Here is a 23,438-nt window from a genome sequence, read left to right as displayed (position 1 = left end):
AGCTGCGCAAGCCGGCGCCCGTCCTGTGCCGGGAAGGCAGGTGTTTGCCTGTAGCCCGCACGCATCTGGGCTCCTGCTCAGGCCTCTTTCCCCAGGTGGGCACATGTCAGTCACCTCTAGGTGGGCCTGCCCCACCCGTCCTGGTGAAATCCTGACTCAGACAGTCCTGCTTGGACTGAGGCCATGCTCCCCTCTGGTAATAACCCTTCAGGAATAGTTTTACTTCGTCATTAAGAACTCCAACATGGGAGTCAGACTGGAATCAAGCACACTATCTGACCAGCTGTGCAAGTCCCTTAACCTCTCTGTGTCTCCAAGACAGTAAAATGTAAACCAGAACAACAGGACTGACTGCACAGGTGGGTCGTTCTAAGAGTATATGAGCTGTCTATGACAGACCGTCTGCCCAGTGCCTGGCGTGGCGAATGGGGCTGCTGTCAGCATCGCTTAAGGCCCAGCCTCAGGAACAGAGTGGATGGGTAGACTGCCCAGGATTCCAAGTGCTACGTCCAAGAGTGGGAGTGGGGATGGGGGTGAATGGTTGCTCAGTTACTGAAGGATTCTGAGGGAGCCTCCTCACAGAAATGCAGGCTCAGGATCTCATTGGCAGCCTTCCCACGTGGGCTGGACATTCCCCATCCAGCCATGGAGCTTCTGGCCCAGCCTTCAGGCCCAGGACACAGGGTCACAGTGTTGGACCCTGGGCAGGGGGAGGAAGGAGCCTCTAGGTCAGTCAGGAACTAGACTCCCTGCAGCTAGGATGCTTCTAGAGCATTCACTGGGCATCTGGGCCCTCCTCAGCCAGCCCTGGTGCATGCACGCACACACACACACACACACACACACACACACACACACACACACACACACACACACACTTACACAGTACGCATGCACGCACACTTGTCCTTGACCAAAATCTGTCTGGTTAAATCCATTCCCTAATTTTCTTTTGCACTGCTGGTCATGATGTATTTATTTCAATTTTTAACTTAAAGTTAAAAAAAAATAATTTTAAAATTAAAGTAAAATTGCAGGAATAGTTATAAAGAATACCTATAACCCTTTACCCAAATTTAATAATTTTTAAACATTTTCCACATAGATTTCACAATTCTCTTCTCTCTGTATCTACAGGCCCTCTTCCATTCACATGTTGTCTTATTTTGAACCATTTAAAATGATCAGGTATTTCTGAGAACAGGAATATTCCCTTATGGGAATAGTATCAAATGATCAAATCCAAGAAATTTAATGTGTTACAATACCTGAGGCTACAGTCTCATTCCGGTTTTGTCAGTGGCTTCCCTAACGTCCTTTGGGACATTTGTTTTCAGTGAGGATCCTGCCGCCTGTGTTCAGTGCCACCTCTCATTAGTCTCCCTGAATCCTTCAGAATTCTTCAGCTCTTTCCTGTTTGTTATGTTGATATTTTGCAAAGTTCAGGTCAGTTGTCTTATAGGTTCTCAATTTGGAGTGGTCTCATGCACCCCCACAATTAGGTTCGGATTGTTCATTTTTGGCAGGAATATCAAAAAGGTGTTGAGTCCTTCTTAGAATATTACAGCCAGAGGCACCTGGTGTCTGTTTGCCCCTGATGGGTGATGTTAATTTTCATAACTTGGTTAACCTAATGTCCTTTTCTCCACTGTATACCTATGGTTTCTTTTTCTCTAATAAGTAATTTGTGAGGAGATACTTTGAGACAAATCTAAATGTTTGTCATGGAACTCCTCATGCTGGGAGCTTTTGCATCCATTGACTATTCTTGCCTGAATCAGTTTTTAGTATAATAGTCTAAATCCATTTCTTTATATTTACCAGCATTATCAGTTTGGAGTCATGAACTCTTAATTTTATTCAATGTGTTTCAACCCATTATTCTTATTGTACGTGTATGTGTATATAGGTATGTATGTATTTAGTTGCTCAAGTTGCCCAGGCCTACATATATATTAGAAATATACTAGGAACCATGAGTTTATGCCTCCAGTTCATACCCTATCCACAGGACTCTTCTCTTGCCTTCCCTGTTCCATACCGGCACCCCCTTCTTGTTCAACTCTACAGAAACACATAAATAGTACCACATTGTTCTACCCATTCCACTGTGAGGAATAAACCTGGAAAGAAAGCTTCAAGATTTGTTTGCAGTCTTCCATTCTTAAAGCTGGGAGAATATCATCTAAGTCCTATGTTCAGAAGTTCCTGGTTTAGTCCTTTCTCTCCCCTTCCCCATGGTGATGTTATCTATTTGAAACATGTTTGAGCTCATTTGTTTTTCCTTCCATTTGACTTCAGAGCTTTGCTCGTCTTGTTTGTTGAATTTCATGTCTGAATATATAGGACATTAGCATTATTCCCAAAGCCTAAACTGTATAAAAAGGTACTGGAAGAAAAATGCCACTTCCTCCCATCCTTCTGCCCTGTCCCCTCCCCCCATCTCTTGCAGGTAAACCATTTAATTAGTTTTAGTTTATCCTCCCCGTATTTCTGATTACATGGAATGTCTAATGCTTTCTTATTTCTTTTTCTTCCCTACAAACTCAGTTCATAGAGGTCCTCCTCATTTTTTTTTTTACAGCTTCTCAGGACTCTCTCTTTATTCAACCAATTGTCTATGTTTGGGCATTTAAGTAATTTCCAACATTCTGCAATCACAAATAATGCTCCAGTAAGTAACCTTGTGCATTATTTTTAAAAAATTGTTGGAGGTTTGTCTTCAGGCTAAATTCCTAGAAGTGGGATTTCTGGATCAAAAGTAAATATATCTGCATTTTTGTTAGATGAATTTGGTTGAATAGTGGCCCCCGAAAAGCTTGTCCAAGTTGAAACTCCAGATTCCTGTGAATGTGACCTCATTTGGAAAAAGGGTCTTTGCAGAAGTAAAAAAGTAAGGATCTTCAGATGAGATCGTCCTGGATTTAGGGCCTGACTCCAATGACAGGTGTCTTTATAAAGACAGGATTCTAAGTGCTACGTCCAAGGGTGGGAGTGGGGATGGGGATGAATGGTTGCTCACAAGGCAGGAGAGGAGAGAGGCAGAGGTGCGAGCACAAGCCGTGGACCACCCAGGACTGCCGGCAGCCACCGTAAGCTAGGAGAGAGGCATGGAGTGGACTCTCTCGGAGCCTCCAGAAGGAAGGACCTCTGCCACCACTTGGACTTCTGCCCTCCAAACTGTAAAAGAATTTATTTCTGTGTTTTAAGACCACCTAGTTCATGGTAATTTGTTACATCAGTCTTAGGAAACTAGAAGATTGTATATTGCCAGGTTCCCTTCCTCTGGGGAATGTTAGCATTCCTACCAGTATATACGGGAATGACTGTTCCCACACAATCAACAGAGTATGATGTGAAGCTTTCGCATTTTTACCGACCTCATAGATAGGAAATAGTATCTCAGTATAGTTGTAATTTGCATTTTTTTTTATTATAAGTGAAGTTGAAAATATTTTAATATGTTTAAGCACCATATATTAGGGATATTTGCTCTTTATCAGCACATATCTTGCAATTATTTTCTCTCAAGCTTTCATTTCTGTTGACTTTAAGAATTTTTTTAGCTGTTTTGCTTTATTTATTTATTTTTTATTAAGGTATCATTGATATACAATTTTATGAAGGTTTCACATGAGCAACATTGTGGTTACAACATTCACCCATATTATCAAGTCCCCCCCACACCCCATTGCAGTCACTGTCCATCAGTGTAGTAAGATGCCACAGAGTCACTGCTTCTCTTTTCCGTGCTATACTGCCTTCCCCTCGAGCCACCTACATTATGTGTACTAATCATAATGCCCCTCGGTCCCCTTTTCCCTCCCTCCCTCCCCTCCCCAGCCCCTCCCCTTTGGTAACCCCTAGTCCCCTCTTGGAGTCTGTGAGTCTGCTGCTGTTTTATTCCTTCAGTTTTGCTTTGTTGTTATACTCCCCAAATGAAAGAAATCATTTGGTACTTGTCTTTCTCCACCTGGCTTATTTCACTGAGCATAATACCCTCCAGCTCCATCCATGTTGTTGCAAATGGTAGGATTTGTTTTCTTCTTATGGTTGAATAATATTCATTGTGTATAAGTAACACCTCTTCTTTATCCATTCATCTACTGATGGACACTTAGGTAGCTTCCATATATTGGCTATTGTAAATAGTGCTGCAATAAACATGGGTTGCATGTGTCTTTTTGAATCAGGGATCTTGTTTTCTTAGGGTAAATTCCTAGGAGTGGAATTACTGGATCAAATGGCATTTCTATTTTTAGTTTTTTGAGGAACCTCCATATTGCTTTCTGCAATTTACATTGAATTAATTTACATTCCCACCAACAGCACAGAACGGTTCCTCTTTCTCCACATCCTTGCCACCATTTGTTGTTGCTTGTCTTTTGGATGTTGGCCATTCTAACTGGTGTGAGGTGATATCTCATTGTGGTTTTAATTTGCATTTCCCTGATGATTAGCGATGTGGAGCATCTTTTCATGTGCCTGTTGTCCATCTGAATTTCTTCTTTGGAGAAGTGTCTGTTCAGATCCTCTGTCCATTTTTTTAATCGGGTTATTTGCTTTTTGTTTGTTGAGGCACGTGAGCTCTTTATATATTTGGATCCAATTTATATATTATTGGATATGTCGTTTACAAATACTTTCTCCCATACTGTAGGATGCCTTTTTGTTCTGCTGATGGTGCCCTTTGCTGTACAGAAATTTTTTAGTTTGATGTGGTACCATTTGTTCATTTTTGCTTTTGTTCCCTTGCCTGAGGAGATGTGTTCAGGAAAAAGTTGCTCATATTTATATTCAGGAGATTTTTGCCTATGTTTTCTTTTAAGAGTTTTATGGTTTCATGACTTATATTCAGGTCTTTGATCCATTTCAAGTTTACTTTTTTTTGTGTGTGTGTCATTAATGTACAGTTACATGAGCAACATTATGGTTACTAGACTCCCCCCATTATCAAGTCCCCACCACATACCCCATTACAGTCACTGTCCATCAGCATAGTAAGATGCTATAGAGGCACTACTTGTCTTCTCTGAGTTGTGCTGCCTTCCCCGTGCTCACCCCTACATTATGTGTGCTAATCATAATGCCCCTTTTTCTCCCTTATCCTTCCCTTCCCACCCATCCTCTCCAGTCCCTTTTCCTTTGGTAACTGTTAGTCCATTCTTGGGTTCTGTGATTCTGCTGCTGTTTTGTTCCTTCAGTTTTTTCTTTGTTCTTATACTCCACAGATGAATGAAGTCATTTGATATTTGTCTTTCTTTGCCTGGCTTATTTCACTGAACATAATATCCTCTAGCTCCATCCATGTTGTTGCAAATGGTAGGATTTGTTTTCCTCTTATGGCTGAATAATATTCCATTGTGTATATGTACCACATCTTCTTTGTCTATTCATCTACTGTTGGACACGTAGGTTGCTTCCATTTCTTGGCTATTGTAAATAGTGCTGCAATAAACATAGGGGTGCATATGTCTTTTTCAAACTGGGCTCCTGCATTCTTAGGGTAAATTCCTAGGAGTGGGATTCCTGGGTTAAATGGTATTTCTATTTTGAGTTTTTTGAGGAAGCTCCATACTGCTTTCCACAATGGTTGAACTAATTTACATTCCCACCAGTGGTGTAGGAGGGTTCCCCTTTCTTCACAACCTCACCAACATTTGTTGTTATTTGTCTTTTGGATGGTGGCCATCCTGATTGGTGTGAGGTGATATTGTGGTTTTAATTTGCATTTCTCTGATGATTAGCAATGTGGAGCATTTTTTCATGTGCCTGTTGGCCATGTGAATTTCTTCTTTTGAGAAGTGTCTGTTCAGATCCTCTGCCCATTTTTTAATTGGATAATTTCCTTTTTGTTTGTTGAGGTGTGTGAGCTCTTTATATATTTTGGATGTCAACCCTTCATCAGATCTGTCATTTATGAATATATTCTCCCGTACTGTAGGGTACCTTTTTGTTCTATTGATGGTGTCCTTTGCTGTACAGAAGCTTTTCAGCTTGATATAGTCCCACTTGTTCATCTTTGCTTTTGTTTGCCTTGCCTGGGGAGATATGTTCATGAAGAAGTTGCTCATGTTTATGACCAAGAGATTTTTGCCTATGTTTTTCTCTAAGAGTTTTATGGTTTCATGACTTACATTCAGGTCTTTGATCCATTTCGAATTTACTTTTGTGTATGGGGTTAGACAATGATTCAGTTTCATTCTCTTACATGTAGCTGTCCAGTTTTGCCAACACCAGTTGTTGAAGAGGCTGTCATTTCCCCATTGTATATCCATGGCTCTTGTATTGTATATTAATTGACTATATATGTTTGGATTAATATCTGGACTCTCTATTCTGTTCCTCTCATCTGTGGGTCTGTTCTTGTGCTAGTACTGACTTTATGAATTTTTGACCATGCAATTAAAAAATACTTTTTTATGTAATGAAATTTGTCAATCCTTTTTGAAATTTCACCTAGACTTTGAGTTAGAGCTAGAAAACATTTACCTACACATAAATTATAGAGAAACTTACCCATGTTTTATTGTAGTACTTGTATAGTTTCTTTTTTTCCCTTTGTACTCTGATTCTTAGTTTATTCTTATGTATGGTGTGAGGAATGGGTCTAATCTTTTTTAATTTTCAAATGGCCATCCAATAGTTCTGTACCATTTATTTAAAAGTTCTTCTGTATCAAATGTTAAATTTCCATTTGTACCTGTATTTCTTTCCAGACTTTCTACCTTATTTAATTGGCCTGCCTATCTATTCATGTACCAGTACCACAGATTTAATTAAAGGATCAGTGTAGTATGCTTTAATACCTGGTTGTGCTGGACTCCATTCATCTCATCCCCAGACACCCATATCTTTTTCTTTTGATGTTTTCCTGGCTATTCTTGCATGCTTGTTTTTCTAAATGGACTTTGGGATCATCTTGTCTACCTCCAAAAAAAATTTACTAATATTTTTACTGGAATACCATTAAATTGTTAACTTATGGAAACTGATTTTTACATGATATTGAGGCATCTTATTCAAGAAGGGGTATATTTCCATTTGTTCAATGTAATTTTGCATTTTTAAGGAGTATTTTATAATTTCTTCAAAATAGATTCTGTGCATTTCTTGTTTATTTCTAAGTGTTCTATCTTTTGGATTGCTATTGGGTTTTCTATTCCATTATATATTTTAACTGGTTGTTATTTGTGTATATGAGGCCATTGTTTTTGCATACTAATTCTATATCCTGATAGCTTGCTGATATCTTTTATTCAGTTTGTTTTATCATTGATTTGCTAGGGTTATGTAGGTATAATACATGTCATCTGCAAATAGAGTTTTATTTTTTATAATTGTATGCTTTGCTTTCTCTTGTCTAATATCCCCAAGACAATGTGAAATTGTAGTGGGTATAATGATCAGACTTGTCTTACCCTCTTGACCTTAGTGGGAAAGAATTTAGTGTTTTCTTATTAAGTAAGACTGTGCTTTAGTATCTAGATATATATATATATCTGAAAAATATAAATATGTATATTTAAGGAAGTATCTTCAATTCTTATTGCTTAAGATATATGCTCTATGTATCTATCGCCTGTCTATCTATCTATCCGTCTGTCTATCTACCTGTCTGGTTCTCCTTCCTCTCACTTAGTTCTTATTGGACTGAACCAGGAAGGCATAGCTTCTTACTCTTTCAGTGTCTCTCTAGAGCCTTCTATCGACAAAACTTAACATCATGCTGTGGTGGCAAAGCAAAAATATTTAAAAGGTCCAGATCCATTTTTGCAGAGCAGCAATGAGAGGAGGATTTGGAGTTGAGAAGCTGTAAGTTGATAACTATTTTTGCTTTAAACAATTAATCATATTTTAAAGCTATTAAACAAAGTTTTCTATTTTTCCACATATTTACCCTTTCCAGGTCTCTTTATTCTTTGGTGTAGGCCCAAATTTCCATCTAGAATCATCTTATTTATGCCTAAAGAACTCTTTTAAATGTTTCTTTAGTGGTGGTGACAAACTTTCTCAGTTTTTGTCTGTCTGAAAAAAATCTTTATCTTGCCTTCATTTTTGAAGGATTATTGCTTTTTGAAAGACCCTATTGTTGTTAAACACATCTTTCTGTTGTGTTTGGCTTGCATAATTTCTTTTTAAGATTTTATTTAGAAATAATTTCAAACTTACAAAAGTCATAGTGTTTCCATATACCCTTCACCCAGCTTCTGCATGTTACAGACCACAGTACAATGATCAAACCCGGGAACTTAGATTCATAGGGTTATACTGAGATGATTCCATTTTGTCAATTGTCTCACTCTGTCCCTTCAGCCACACTTGTCAGCAGTCACAGCGGCAGTTATTTATTATGAGAGGGGACCCTGGAGAAGACGGGGAGAACGTCGCACTCCTGAGAGCATTTCATGGGGTCCCTGATGCCCAAAGCCACAAGGTACTGTGGCTTCAGGGAAGGGGCTGTGCCCTTAGGTTGGATTCTCAATCTTGCCCAGGAAAATGCTGCTCCATGTGAAGTGGTCGAAGACCATGATGATGAAGGGCCGGTCGAAGCGGAGGGTTAGAGGCTTGGATGCCTTGAACAGGATGACGCCCATGGGGGCAGCTGCCTTCATGCCCTTCTCATCGAGTTGCAGCACCGCCTTGTGAACCATCTGTTAGGTACAGACCGAAGGTGGTGGGTGAGCACCAGCTGTGTGTTAGGGGCTTTCCACGCCTGGTCGTTTCGAATCCTCTCACCCTTGGCTTTATGGATGGCAAAGCTGAGGCTCAGAGAAGGTTACTTGCCGGCTCCTCATCTAAGTGGCAGCCCGAGAACTAGGGCCAAAGCCTGTCCACCTCCAGAACCGGGGCTGCACCAGGGCTTCCTCCCTAGAAAGCGGGCAGGTGGCACCCGCTGCTTGGAGTTCATGGATCTCCTGGTTCGAACTGCACTTCAGTGTCTGTGTCGGGAGCTCTAACCTGGGTTCTGGGCTGAAGGGATACCCCACTCGCTTTCCACCCTGCTAGGTAAATACTAGGGTTCACGTTATGTAAAGTGACTATTCTGTATGAAAAAGGATAATCTCTGCCTGTTGAGATGTCCCTTGTGATCAAAATTAGAAGGAATTCTGAAATCAGCAAGATGCTTGAGTGGCTTGTATCAAAAGCCTTCAGAGGGTGACAACTGGCTGGTTAAATAACAACACCCTATGGGGTGGGGACTCTCAATGACTGTACATGAAGGAGTCAGAGGCTTAAAACAGCACACGCCGCCAGGACAAAGCTGAGCTGGGATGGGAACCCCTGTAGCATGTCTGGAGAAATGAGATTTTGATTCAGATGGACCCAAGGCCAGATGTCAGGCTATTATTTACTAGCTCTGTGGCCATGGCGAGTTATTTATCCTCTTTTGAGGAATTGGAATAATGCTCATCTTTTAAGGAGGTGGCTGTCTGACTGTCCTTCACACACCCTGAATTTTATGAAGCACGTCCTGTGTGCCAGTGGTCAGTGTGCATGCTTGAGGGAGGGGGCTGTACACTACGGCTTTCTCCTGTCACCTGTCCTGCTTTGTCACCTGCAGGACTGCAATCCTGTGAGGGCAGGGTCATGTCTGAGTAACAGAGGCATGCCAGTGCCTCACATATTCGGGGCACATAGCGGGTGTTCAGTAAATAGTTCCTGAGTGAATGAATGAATAACAGAACATGAAGCTGAAGGATGAAGATAGTGAATATAAGGGATAGGTGGTTTGGTGTGTCCCATTTAGATATTTCCCACTTTCCTGGTCCCTTTTCCTGCCACAATCTTGCCGTGATGATGTCATTTTCTACAACGCCCCCTCTGAAGCGTCCAGCAGATGCTAAGGCTGTGGCCATCCCTGTCACTAGCATCCTGTGTGACCCTGAGGACATCACATTTTCTTGCTGAGCCTCCATTTACCATATTGTAAAAGTAGGGCCTTGAACAAGACCTGGGGCTCTCAGCCTGGAACCTAGAGGCCTATTCATGAATTTGTATTATTACGTGTATTGTGAATTTTTGGGGGAAAAAAGATGGACTCTAGGGACACTTACCTTCATCATCTCCAAGTGGATGCCTTGAGTGATGCCTGAGAAGTTTGCCTGGTTATTGAGCAAGTCTGTAACGGCTGTGTCCCCCAGGATGCCCCCGAGGTCACAGGTTCCCGCAACGGAGATCTTCGGGATGTACAGGTCCACCTGACTGCAGGGGGGCGGGGGGTCAAGCAGGTGGGGTTACTTTCCTGAGGCTGGGCCTGGACAGCCAGACGCCCGTTTCCCCTGTGATCCCTCCAGACCCTCCTCCCAGCCATATGTGCTCTTTGGGGACAGGTAAGGGACAGGACAAGAGGCGGGATCTGCCTTTCCTTCGATCGCACAGGCAGTTTCCTCTGTGGGTCTCTGACTTTGGGCAAAGTCTTTTCGTCTCAGCTCTTGCTTTGGGCTGATTCCACCTGTGACATGGCTAGATCAATCGGCATCGAAGGAAAGGGTCCTTAAAGAGTTCTTCTGTTGCCTCAGACACTCCCTGGCAGAAGTGTTGGGGTGGAAAGAGCATCCATCTGAGAGCAGAGATCCTGGCCACAGCTGTGCCACAACGGCTGTGTGGCTCTAGCTGAGTCCTGTTCCTCTCTGTGCTTGTCCTCATCTACACAGCAGCAGGGGTCTCTCTCAGGGCCCTTCAGCACTAAAGCTCCGGGGAACTGCAGGAACCCGATGGCCAACACTTTCCACCACATAAAGCAGGTTATGTGTTTCTAGGAAGGTAAGTCAGTCACGCTGGGGCAGGCAGGTGGGCATCTACGTCATTTACAAATGTCTTCGTTTCCCTGCTCTCCAGAGGGACAGAATATGCCTGAAGCCTGAAGTTGAGAGCGATTCCCATAAATAGGGAGTGGGGAGGTAATGAGAGATTAAAGATGGCGGCGTGAGAGGTGAGACAGAGAACTCCTCCCCAAACCACATATAATATGAAAATACAGTTAACACAACTAATCCTAAAAGAGTAACAGGAAAGAAGGCTGCACCAGACTGCACACACCTGGAGAAGAGAGCGGACCTCATGCAACAGGAGTGTGTATCAATGATACTTTAAAAAAAAAGAGTGGGAAGGAAGCATGAGTCCTTGTCTTCTGCCCCCGGGGGAGTCTGGGGCTGGCAACCTGCCAGTGTGAATCTTAAACGTACTATTCAAAAGGACTCAAAGGTAAGTGGTCTGTGTCACTGCTCCAGGTGGGAGCAGCGACGGAGGCAGGGAGCCCGACCTGGGCCGACACCTGGGGGTCCCTCTTCACCTCCATCTCACCCAGCCTGCAGGCGCACATACCACCTTACAAACTTGGGGGCAACATCTTCAACTTCCGGACTGCGAGTTGAAACTCTTTTTCCTACTCGCTTATTGCCTCCTTATGCCCTTACTTTCCTACTTATTCACCAATTGATTGATTGACCCAAGAGTTTCATGCCCTGAGTGACCTAAGAGTCATTCATAGACCTCATGTTGGTCCCACGATGGTTAGTGGTCTTTTCCCTTACATTTCTCTGCAGTCTTCCAGGCATCTTTAGCAGTGCTTGGTTTCAGGCGAGCAAGATGATGAAAATAGATAAGGGGGGGTGCTAGGTGGTTGTTGAACTTAGTAAATGATGCCGAAATGTGATAGCACAGAGGGTGGCTATTAACCTCCCAGGGAAGGGGGACCTCATTTGCAGAATGCCCCAGAGTATCTCAGTGTCAAAAGACAGTGTGCCCTCTAGGTCAGAGAGCTTCGTGGCCTTGGGGAGCCCTGGAGGGTGAGTCTGGGAGAAGAAGGGTGAGGGCTTACCTACTGGTTAGGGACTCAGACCACCTCTGAATGGTGTCCCGGCTCAGAGCATCGATGACAGTGTCCATCTGCCCCTTGTCTGGAAGGATGAAGAAGACAGTCTTGTTGCCCACGTAGTCCAGCTGTACCAGCTGGCAGGGGAGCTCTGGGTCATTGAGGTACTTGATGGCGCTTGACTGGGACATCATGGCCACCTTCACCACGGTCGTCTCATTCACGTAGAAGTTCTCTTCATTGGTGCTTTCCAGGTCAAAGGCGTGTGCCCACATGCCTGGAAAGAGGAGGGAGAGGAGGGCAGGAGATGGACATGTGGGAGCAGGAGGAAGTGCAGCTCGTGTGACAGCAGGCACCAGGGGTCCCGCTGAGCAGGCCACACAGCAGCCTCCGCCCTCCGGAGGGGGCCTGGCAGGGCTGCCAGGGTTTCCTGGGAAGAGGTGAAATCCCCAGAGGTTAATGCCTCTTCTGGACTGAGGATCAGCTCTGTTTCTGAGATTGGCTTGAAACAGAAGGAGAGCAACAAGAGGATGCTGGCCTTTGGTTCTGGGGGTAAGGTTCAGGCTTTGCCTCGTCCCCCTGGCCTGGCATGGATCCTGGACTGGAAGGCTCTGGAAGTGGTGCTGGATGGATCTAAGGCTGTGAATTCAAGGTTGGGGGTGGGGAGGTTTGGAGGAATGGGCTCTCCATTCCATCCCCTCGCCTTGATGTCCTGGCCACAGAGGCACAGAAGGCAGCCTGGCCACCTGGTGGGCGGCACCCACTCCCCTGTGGGAGGTTCCTGACCTCCTGTGTGGCCCTGAGGGCCACACCACCTTCCCTGCAGGCACAGTCATGGTGAGAGGATTCCCTGAGGGTCTCAGGCCCCCACTGCTAGCAGGCCTCACAACCCCTCCTCCACGTTCCGTGATGTCTTCCTCCAGCCTGTTTGTTCATCTCGTGAGGGGGAGCTCACTACCTTCACAGATGGGACTTTCCACTGCTGGTCAGCTCTCATGGGAAGAAAATTGCTCCTTAGCTGGGGCCAAAGCCTGCTTGACTACAAAGTCTGCCTGCCGAGCCTCTGCAGCCCTCTGGGCTTATTCCAAGCAACTCTGAGTTCTCTTGCAGGTGACAGCTCTTTGGATATTTACAGCCGTGGGTTGAGTCTTACCAGGGCCTTCTCTGCTCTCGGCTGTCTCCCTAGGTCTGGAGATAACTGAAGACCCTGAGTCCAGAGGTCTCAGGTTTCCTGGCTGCCCTTGATCTCAAGCCCAGGAGCTGTGGTGAGGTCACTGTTTCCCAACTAAGGCTGCCTGAAGATGGCCAAAGCCTCCGGGTTTACTGTACTTTTCCCCCAAGGCTGTGTTGAGAGAAGCCCTGAGCTTCTATGCAAAGACATGGGCACCTAGCTTGAAAAGGCAAGGAGTGGATTCTCCCTTGCAGCCCCCTGAAGGAACAGAGAGCCTCGTGGGGGACTGTCCTGTGCACTGTAGGACATTAGCAGCTTCCCTGGCCCTGCCACTAGATGCCAGTAGCACCTCCCACCCCTACCCCAGTTTCAAGAATCCCAAATGTCCCTGAGAGTAGGTGGGGGAGGGGGTCACCCTGGGTTGAGAACTGCTATGCACTAAGGAGTGTAGATTATCCTCAAGGGTAATATATCTCCAAATTGTCTGACCATAAAAATGAGTGGGAGAGGGGTCTTATGAAAAATGCAAATTCTAGGACTTTTTTGCAGCAGTTTTGCTTCTGTAGGTCTGGCAGAGGCTCTGGAATCTGTGATTTTCACATGTTTACATGGTAATTTTTGTGATAACCCTGCTCCAAACTGGGGAGGAGGGGCTGACATTTGGCTGAGCTGGGGTGAGGTCAGAGCTAGCCGTGATGTGAGCACTCAGGAGTTGTGTGCAGGATGGCCAGGGGCTGTCTGGGAGCTCCTCATGGGGGCGCTGCACCTGTCTGGCTCTAGGCTTCATTTCCAGCCCCTGGTCCAGTGCCTGACTCACAGTCAGGACTCGGCTGTTATTTGTAGACCATGAGGAAGCCAGACTGTTCATGGTCACATGTTTGGGCCTTAAACCAGCCTGCAGTAACTTGGGCAAGTCACTCAACTCTTTTGGGTGTCATTTTGATCATTTGTAAAATGATGTATCTTTACATTCCTAACAGGATCATGGTGAAGATGGAGACTCACAGATGTGAATGTGCTTTGTAAAACCAAAGGCTTTGCCCAAGAGTAAGCTCTGGTTTTTGATGGCTGTTACTATTCTTGGCAGTAGTAGATGGGGCCTTGTCAAAATGGGATGGGTAGGGGGTACCTTTGAAGAAGATGTAGTTTACCAGGATGAGCATGGTAGAGCTATCCAGCTCCAAGAACAAGTCCACAATTCTTCCCTGTGTCTTATTCTTGATATACTCATTGATTTGTCTGCTGACTCTGGCATAGTCCTGAAAATCTGTAGCCAAGATCTCCAAATCATAGTAGTGCTTGGTGTCTGCTGAGAATGACTCCAGAAGCTCCAGGCTGTGGTCAAGGAATAAGGCATTGTCTACGGTTATTTCAGAGGTGACGTCTGACTGAGCAAAGAGCTGTCTGAGGTGCCGAAAGCCCTGGTGGATCTTGGCCTCGGATGTCTCACTGAGGTTAAAACCAAGGCCTTTGAGAAGCTGGACGCGTTTGGAGCCGCTGGCACCCAGGGACAGCATAGCCAAGGCCATGGAGATGCTCACAGGGGATATGAAGACATTCTTGCTGGGTGCTGAGGCCACCAGGTGCTTATACAGGGTGAAGGCAAAGTCAACATTGTTTGGGGCCAAGTCCCGGTGAGGTGTCCTTGTGCTCACATCAGCATTGGGGTCTTTAGCCTGGACAGCCCAGAGGCCACAGGTGGACAGCCAGAAGACACAGGTGGACAGGGTGAGCAGCATTGTCCAGGTTGACTAGGCCCTGCAAAATCAGGAATGCTCATTAGATGCTGTGGGCCTCCAGGGCAGTGGGGCATGGTGGGACTGTAGACAGAAGACCCCAATGAAGACCCCATGCAAGCCCTAGTTTCTTCCTCCATATGGCTGTGTGACCTGGGCCAAGCCAGGACTCTGGGCCTCCATTTCCTCCTCTGAAAGTATAAATTATACCTCCTATAATTTATCAAGTACCTAGCAGGTACCCAATACTGACCTAGGTGTTTTGCCTGTTTTCTCGTCTAACTCTCACCAACAAACTAATAAAGTAGATACTATTATTCTGATTTTAGGTACGAGAAACAGAGGCTCAGAAAGGTTAAACATGAACCCCAGTTGATATATTCAAAGTGCTGAAAGAAAAAAACTGCCACCCAAGAATCCTATTATCTGCCAAAACTGTCCTTCAAAAGTGAGGGGGAAATTAAGACATTCCCAGATAATGAGGGAACTCATTACCACTAGACCTCTCTGCAAGAAATGCTAAAGATAGTCCTTCTGGTTGAAATAAAGAACACAAGGGAGTAAATAGAATCTATAGAAAGAAATAAAGACCTCTGGTAAAGGTAAATATATGGCAATTATAAAAACTAATATTATTGTAATTTTGTTTCGTAACTCCACTTTTTATTTTCTATATGATTAAAAAAACTAATGGATGAAAGGCAATTATTAATCAATGTTTTTGGACACAATAAAGGCATAATTGTGACTTAAATAGCTGAAAGGCTGTGGAGATAAAGCTGTATAGGAGTTTCTATGCTATTGAAGTTAACGTGGCATAAATTCAAATGAGAGTATTATAACTCAGGAATGTTAAATGCAATTTCCAAGATAACCACAAAGAAAATAGCTATAGAATAGACACTAAAGGAAGCAAGAAGGAAATTAAAATTTTTAGCTATAAAACATCAATTATATACAAAAGAAGATAATAATGCAGGAAATGAGGGATAAATAAAAGACATGAGGCAGTAGCAACCAAATGGGAAAATGACAGAAGTAAGTCTCTCTTTGTTATTAATTACTCTAAGTATAAATAGATAAAATTCTCAAATCAAAATACAGAGATTGTCAGAATGGGTCAAAAAAATGATCCAACTATTCACTGACTACAAGAAACTCATTTTAGATCCAAACACACAAATATGAAAATGAAAGGATGGAAAAAGATATTCCATGCAAATAGTCACCAAAAGAGAGTGGGGATAGCAGAAGGCAGGAAACAACAAAGATTAGAGAACAGATAAATAAAATAAAAAATAAAAAAACTAGAGAAAATTAATGAAACAAAAAAATTCCTAATATAGTATAGTATGATAATATGACATAATGTAACATAATCTTCAAAAAGATTAACAAATTGACAAAGTCTTTTTAGCTAGACTGAATAAGGAAAAAAAGAAGTCTCAAATTACTAAAATCAGAAATGAAAATGGGGACATTACTACCAATTTTATAGAAATAAAAAGAATTATAAGAGAATAGGGTGAAAAAAAATTACACACCAACAAATTGAATAATCTTGGCTGAAATGGAAAATTTTTCTAGAAACACAAAACATACCAAACTGAATCATAAAGATATAGAAAATATGTATAGAACTATAAGCAGCAAAAAAAATTGAATCAGTAATTGAAAACTTTCCAACAAGGAAAATCCTAAGACCACATGGCTTCACTGTTGAATTCTATCAACATTTAAAGAAGAATTCACAAAATTCCTCCTCAAACCCTTCCAAAAAAATTGAAGAAGAGGGATCATTTCCTAATTCATTCATTGCCCTAATACCAATGCTAGGCAAAGACACTATCAGAATATTACAGATGAATAGTGTTTATGAACACTGATGCAAAAATCTTCAACAAAATGCTAGCAAATAGAATTTAGCAGCATATTAAAAGGATTATACATCCTGACCAAGTGGGACTTATTCTTGGAATGCAAGGATGGTTTTACATACAAAAATTGATCAATGTAATACACCACATGAACAGAATGAAGGAAAAAAAGCCCATGTGATCACTTCACTTAATGCAGGAAAAGCATTTGACATAATTCAATATATCCTTTCATGACAAAACACTAAAAAAAAAAAAAGAACAGAAGGAACTACCTGAATATAAAGGTTATATATGAAAAGCCCACAGCTAACATCATACTCAATGGTGAAAGACTGAAAGGTTTTCACTTAAGATTCAGAACAAGACAGGAAGCTTGCTTTTGCCTCTTCTATTTAACATAGTACTGGATATTCTAGCCAAAGCCATTAGGCAAGAAAAAGAAATAAGAGGTGTCCAAACTGGAAAGGAGGAAGTGAAGTTATCTTTTCATAGGCAATGTAATTTTTTATATAGAAAACTCTAAAGATTCCACAAAGAAATCCTGTCAGAACTGAAAAATTCAGCAAGGTGGCAGGATACAAAATCAACACACAAAATCATTTGTTTCCATACACCATTAATGAACAACCTGAAAAGAAAATTAAGGAAATAATTCCATTTACAATAGCTTAGAAAAGAAATAATGAGTTAACCAAGGAGACGAAAGGCTTATATACTGAAAATCATGAAACTTTGCTGAAATAAATTAGATGTAAGTAAATGGAAAGATACTGTGTGTTTATGTATTAGACGATTTACTATTCTTCAGATATCAATACTACCCAATTAAATCTACAGATTCAGTGCAAGCCTTATAAAAATTCCAAAGGTGTATTTTGCAGAAATAGAAAAATCCATTCTAAAATTCACATGGAATCTGAAGGGGCCCTGAAATTCACATGAACTCTCAAAGGGTCCTATTTTGGATAAAACAGACTTGAGAGAGAACAAAGTTGGAGGCCTCACATGTCCCAATTTCCAAATTTACTATAAAGCTACAATAATCAAAACTGTATGGTTTTGGTGACACATAGACTAATGGAATAGAATAGGGAGGCCAGAAATAAACCCTTGCATATATGATCAAACGATTTTTGATAAGGATGCCAAGACCATTCAATGGAGAAACAACTTTTCAACAAATGTGTTGGGAAACTGGAATATACATGCAAAAGATGTTAGGCCTTTACCTTATACTATATACAAAAATTAACTCAAAATGGATCAATGACCTAAATCTAAAACCAGAAGAAAACAAAGGAAAAACTTCATGACACTGGATTTGGCAATGATTTCTTGGGTATGACACCAGACGTACAGGCAACAAAAGAGAATTGGACTTAACCAAGATGAAAAACTCTTATCCATTAAAGGACACTATCTATAGATTAAAAAGGCAACCCACAGAATGGGAGAAAACATTTGCCAATCACAGATCTGGTAAAGGATTAATATCCAGAGTATATAAAGAACTCCTAAAACTCAACTACAAGAAAAACCAAAAAAATAATCCAATTCAAAAACCAGGCCGAAGACTTGAGTATGCATTTTTTCAAAGAAGATAAACAAATGGCCAATAAGCACATGAATATCAGCAATTACCAGGGAAATGCAAATCATGACCTCAGTGAAATACAACTCATACCCATTAGGATGACTATTATAAAAAACAAGACAATAGCAACAGCAACACAGAAAACAAGTGTTGGTGTGGATGTGGAGAAATTGGAAACCTTGTGCATTGCTGGTAGGAACATTAAATGCTGCAGTCATGTGGAAAAGTTCCTCAAAACATTAAATATAGATTTATTATTTGATCCAGAAATTCCATTTCTATACAAAAGATTTGGAAGCAGCGACTTGAACAAATGATATTTGTATACATCAATGTTCACAACAGCATTATACACAGTGGCCAAAAGTGGAGATAACTCAAATATCCATTGATGGATGAATGGATAAACAGATGTGGTTGCATAAGGAAAACACTCCTGTGTTCCTCCTTTATTCTCTCATCATCGCCATGCTTCCCTTCCGACACCAGCTGGGTGGGCTTTCCACACATCAAGCAATTCTTCAACACCAGCTGGGCAACCTTCCATTTTAACTCAATTCTGACACTATCCACCTGGAGGTAGTGTCAGATCCTACAGATTTAGGGCTCAGTCCCACGAGACTGCTCCACCTCCAACTCCAGATGCCAAACACAAGTCTCAGATTTTCACCCTGTACTTCTGACTGGCTATAAATCAGAGTTCCCGTGACTTCCTCCTTGGGGGCACTAATTAGCTAGAATGGCTCACAATGCATTACATTTACCAGTTTGTTATAAAGGATATAATGAAAAATATGAATGAACAGCCAGGTGAAGGGATTTACAGAGCCAGGTCCAGAAGGGTCCCAGGGGCAGGAGCTCCTGTCTCCGTGGAGTTGGGTGGACCCTCTCCACATGCAGATGTGCTCACTGACTCAGAAACCCTCTGAACCCTGCACTTCAGGGATTGTTATGGAGGCTTCATCACGTAGGCAGGATGGATGATGAGCTCAATCTGCAGCCCCTCTCCCCTTCCTAGAGGGTGAGGGTGGGGTTGAAAGCTCCAAGCCTCTAATCACAACCTGGTCTTTCTGATGACCAGCCCCCACCCTGAAGCTACCCAGGAGTCTGCCAACAGTCACCTCAAGGGCAAAAGTCATTGCTGTCACCCACGAAATTCCAGGGGACTTAGGAGCTCGGTGTCAGGAACCAGGATCAAAGACCAAATATTTGAAGAAAAGCTGCTTCTAGAGATCTTATCACTTAGGAAATTACAAGGGTTTTAGGAACTCTGTGGCAGGACCTGGGGCAGAGACCAATATATACATGTTTCCTATTATTTCATAATATCATATACATGCAATGGAACATTATTCGGCCTTAAAAAGGAATGAAATTCTGGTACATGTTACAATGTGGATAAACCTTGAAGACGTTGTGCTAAGTGAAATAAGTCAGACACAGAAGGGCAAATACTATATACTGCCACTTACATGAGGTCCCTACGGTAGTCACAGGAACAGAAAGTGAAATGGTGGCCGCTAGGGGCTAAGGAGAGTGGGGACTGGGGAATTGTTCAATGGCTATGGAGTTTCAGTTTGGGAAAATGAAAAGATTGTGGAGATGGATGGTAGCTCTGATTGCACACAAAGGCCAGTGTACTTAATGCCACTGAGCTGTGCACTTAAAACTGGTTAAAATGATCAATCTTTTGTATATTTTACCACAGTAAAAAATTCAGGAAAAAATTACAAGCCGTTAAAAAAACATTTGTAAAAGCAAATGAAAAAGAAGTGCAGCCAAGGTCATAATTAATAAGTGGATGCTGTCTGCAAGGCAGGTTGCCCAAGTTCCGTGCTTTCTGAAGCTGCCTGTGTCCCAGTCAAGAAGGGATGCTTACAGGAGAAGCAGTGCCCTTGCATGGCTCCACCTATGGGACCAGCCACCTGGGGAGGAGGCAGGAACCTACTGTGAAGCCAGTGCCCCCAGGGGAATTCAGGAACCGCTGCTGTGCTCCAAAGCACCCCCCAGGCCATTTCCCTGGCATGGTCAGAACCAGGACCTCATGAGAGACAGGTGCAAACATCCCACGACCCCTGAGCCTCCTTCCGGCCCTCCCTGCGTGTCTCCCTCCTCGGTGGTGGAAAAACAACTTCTGCTGAATGTCCCCCATGCTGAGTCCCCGCTTCTCTGCTCTGATAGGGCCCTGCCGCCCAGCCCCTCCTTCCCCAGCTGCCTGGCTTTATAGATGATTCTTTCATTTTCCTGGGTTTTGGGGCAGACCAAGTCGGATTAGGATCTCAGCATTGCTGTTTATGAAATAAGTGACTTGAGTGGACTTTAAAATTCTGCCTCAGTTTCCTCAGTATGGCACAGAGTTGATGATAATGCCCATCCCTGGCCTTGCCCATTTGACCTGCTTTCTGCTGTTGGTCTCTTCCTCTGCAATCTCAGTACACACTCCAAGTTTGGGGCTGCTCCTCTTTCCCAGGATCCGCAGTCACCCAGGTCTCTTTGCCTCCTGATCAGCAACCTCTACTCTTTCTCCCATCTTCAGCCAGAGGCTTCTTTCTCAAATTCAAGCCAATTGACTATTCCACTGCAGGAAAGCTTTCAGCAGCCCCTGTTGCTCCTAGGCGGGGCTGACCCTCACTAAGGTGGCCCAGGGGGTACTCTCCACCCTGTCCCTGGTGGCAGCCCTGCCCCAGCCCCAGCCCCCAATCCAGGCCCTGGAAGTCTCAGCCACAGCAGCACTGTGTGTCTCAGAGGCTTTGGCCCCCTGTGCACCAGACCCATCCCTCTGCCAGGGTCATTTCAGGACCCCAGTGTTTGCAGAGCCTGGTTCTGGCCTGGGAGCTGGGGACAAAGAAGGACCTGCCCCAGGCCTGTCCCATGTGGCTCCACTCTCTTGGCTCACTCCCTCTTGTCCTTTGGCACTCAGGCCCTGGTTCACCTCCTCCAGGAAGTCCATTTTTGCCTCTCTGGCACTGCCCATCGTTCTGCAGTGACATCTGTCCTTTAGGCCTGCTCACCTCCAGACATGTCTCTGAGCCCCTCTTAGGCCAGGACCGGCTACAGTGTGCAGCCCGGAGCAGGGTGGCCTTGCCCCCAGTATGAGACCTTCTCGCCGCCCTTCTCTTCCTGTTGTCTCTGAGATTGTGTGTCTCATCCCTGCCTGTTCATCCTCTGAGACAGGGATTAAGCCCTACCCACCTCACAAGATTCTTGGAAATACCTGGCGTAGCTGTGCTTAGTGCTTTCCTCCGTGACCTCCCCTAAAGGGCCGTCCTGGGCCCCTTTTACAGATGAGAAAACTGAAGCAGGGAGGTAGAGTCAGCTGTTCCGGAGTCGAGATTCCAAGCCCTGCAGTCTGACTGCAGAGCCCGTGCCGTGCCGTTCTGCCTTTCTCTGTAGCTCTCGGAACACTACCCAGCAGTATAAAAATGCAGTGTCAGTATTATTCATGGATTTCATTTTCATGTCTATCTTCTTTGTCCCTCATTTCTAAAGTGATGCCCACAGAAAACGTCCACTGTGTTCTTTATTTTTACACATGTGCAGTCCTGGGCCCTCTGTGTCAGGCCGTACAACCTGTGCTATAATGCACTTGGTTCCATTCTGCCTGCAGTATCCTTGCCCCTGGTGAACAAATGAGGAGGTGTGTGCAGCTCTGTAGAATCCGCAGTCTGCTCTGTGCCAGCCGACCCCGCTCTTCTCTGCTGTGGCCCCCAGCAGGGGAGTTGCCTTGCACTGATCCGACCCAGCTCTCAGATTGCCTCTGAGACTGTTACACTATTTGGGCTTATGAGAGCATATGTAGTGTGATAGATGGGAAGGGCTGTTAGCTCGGCATCAACCCACACAAGCAGGAAACCAGGGGAAATCAAACCATTGTGGGTGACCCACAGTTTCTGAAAAACCCTCCCCAGGGTTGCTTCACATCACTGCCGGCTGTCCTAATGTTCAATGCCTAACTAAAAAGAAAATCAGATATGCAAGATGCAGTCATCACTTCATTCTGGAAGCTGGGCAGGAGCTGGAGGGATGGAGAGTCCTCAGGTGTTACTCACAGTCTGCAGAGGGTTCAGGCTGCAACTGCTGGCTCGGTCTTCCTGTCCTGGGTCTTAGTGCGTGTACAGTAAGCCTGCTGGGCTGTCTCTGCTAGATCTTGTTTGCCAGCTTCCCAGCGCTGGTTAATGGTTAGAGGGGGGCCGGTAGCCTTTACCATTTGGTGGGCCCCTCCTTTCAGCCATTAACCAATGGGAGGCTTTTCAGGAAATTTGAGTAAACACAGCAGTCCCTCAAATTAACTTTCCTCTGTGTTCAATTCTCTGAAGTTTTGTTTTTGAATATCAAGATATGGCTGCAGTTGCGTCAATGTTTGTGGTTGCCTGGTGGCAGCTGGCACAGAAGCCACAGATGTCCTTAATTAGCACAGTGGCACTGACACCTGGGAAGAACCAGGAGCTGAGCTGGGATAGGGGATGAATCCAGCAAGGTCCTGCCTTCAAGGGGATCTCGGGCTAGTGGGAGAGGCAGATACAGAATAAAAGCAGCTGAGCGCTTCCCATGGATTAACTCATTTAACTTACACAACAACTTTAGGAAATGGATACTGTTATTGTCTCTCTTCTTTAGAAGAGGAAACTGAGGCACATGAAGCTTAAGCAAGCTGTCCTTGAGGTTCAAATCCAAGACCATTCAACCCTAAAGCCTAGCAGCTTCCCTCTTTCCACATTTTAAATGATCAGTTCTCTTTTGATTGCAGGTGACAGAGCCCAAACTCAAATTGATTCAAAATAAAAAAGAATATTCACTGGGTCTCATAAATGAGAGTTCTAAAGTGTGGGAGGGCTTCTGTCTTGGCTGGACCCAGAGGTCCCAAGTTGGCCATCGATCTCATTTACAAAAAGTTCTTTCTTAGCTATGCTTTCCTGCTTTAGTCTCTCTATGGTGGGGACAAAGGTGGCCTCTGCAGCTGCAGGTTTAGTTCTAACTGGCAGATATAAGGACAGAGACTTACTTTTTCTCAGTGTTCATATCAGTCCCCCAAAGGACTCTGGGAATGATTGGTCATCCTTGGACTGATCACACTGCGCCAAAGAACAGGGCATTGTGAGTAACCAGTCAGGATCCTGTGCCCTCTGCTGGACTGATACGGCCATTACAGTTGACATTTGAACATAGGTTTCACCTTGTCGGTCCACTTACACGTGCACTGTTTTCAACGAATATATAGAAAAATGTTTTGGAGATTTGC

General features: G+C 43.8%; 2 protein-coding genes across 2 annotated transcripts in view; one reads left to right on the top strand and one right to left on the bottom strand.

Annotated features, from left to right (window-relative positions):
* PPP4R4 (protein phosphatase 4 regulatory subunit 4) overlaps positions 1–23,438 on the top strand; it is a 181,529-nt gene that overhangs the window by 126,657 nt on the left and 31,434 nt on the right. The gene's annotated exons all lie outside the window — the stretch shown is intronic.
* Positions 8,150–22,386, bottom strand: LOC118910673 (corticosteroid-binding globulin). Its single transcript, XM_057488181.1, has 5 exons — positions 22,249–22,386; positions 14,119–14,747; positions 11,825–12,095; positions 10,059–10,206; positions 8,150–8,654 (listed from the first exon to the last, which is right to left on the bottom strand). The coding sequence occupies exons 2-5, from the start codon at positions 14,726–14,728 to the stop codon at positions 8,469–8,471; spliced, it is 1,215 nt and encodes a 404-aa protein (XP_057344164.1). The 5' UTR covers positions 14,729–14,747; positions 22,249–22,386; the 3' UTR covers positions 8,150–8,468.

The sequence above is a fragment of the Manis pentadactyla genome, chromosome 11, assembly GCF_030020395.1.
Source record: "Manis pentadactyla isolate mManPen7 chromosome 11, mManPen7.hap1, whole genome shotgun sequence".
Lineage (NCBI taxonomy): Eukaryota > Metazoa > Chordata > Mammalia > Pholidota > Manidae > Manis > Manis pentadactyla.
Note: the sequence above shows the minus strand (reverse complement) of the source record. Positions and strands in the feature narration are given on the sequence as shown.

Bases quoted from the DNA above. Each gene is read 5' to 3' on its own strand.
- LOC118910673 (XM_057488181.1), bottom strand. From the start codon at position 14,728: ATGCTGCTCACCCTGTCCACCTGTGTCTTCTGGCTGTCCACCTGTGGC. The intron at 12,096-14,118 runs GTACCCCCTACC...TCCTCTTTCCAG, and splicing joins AAACTACATCTTCTTCAAAG to GCATGTGGGCACACGCCTTT. The intron at 10,207-11,824 runs GTAAGCCCTCAC...GCCCCCCTGCAG, and splicing joins TCTGAGTCCCTAACCAGTAG to TCAGGTGGACCTGTACATCC.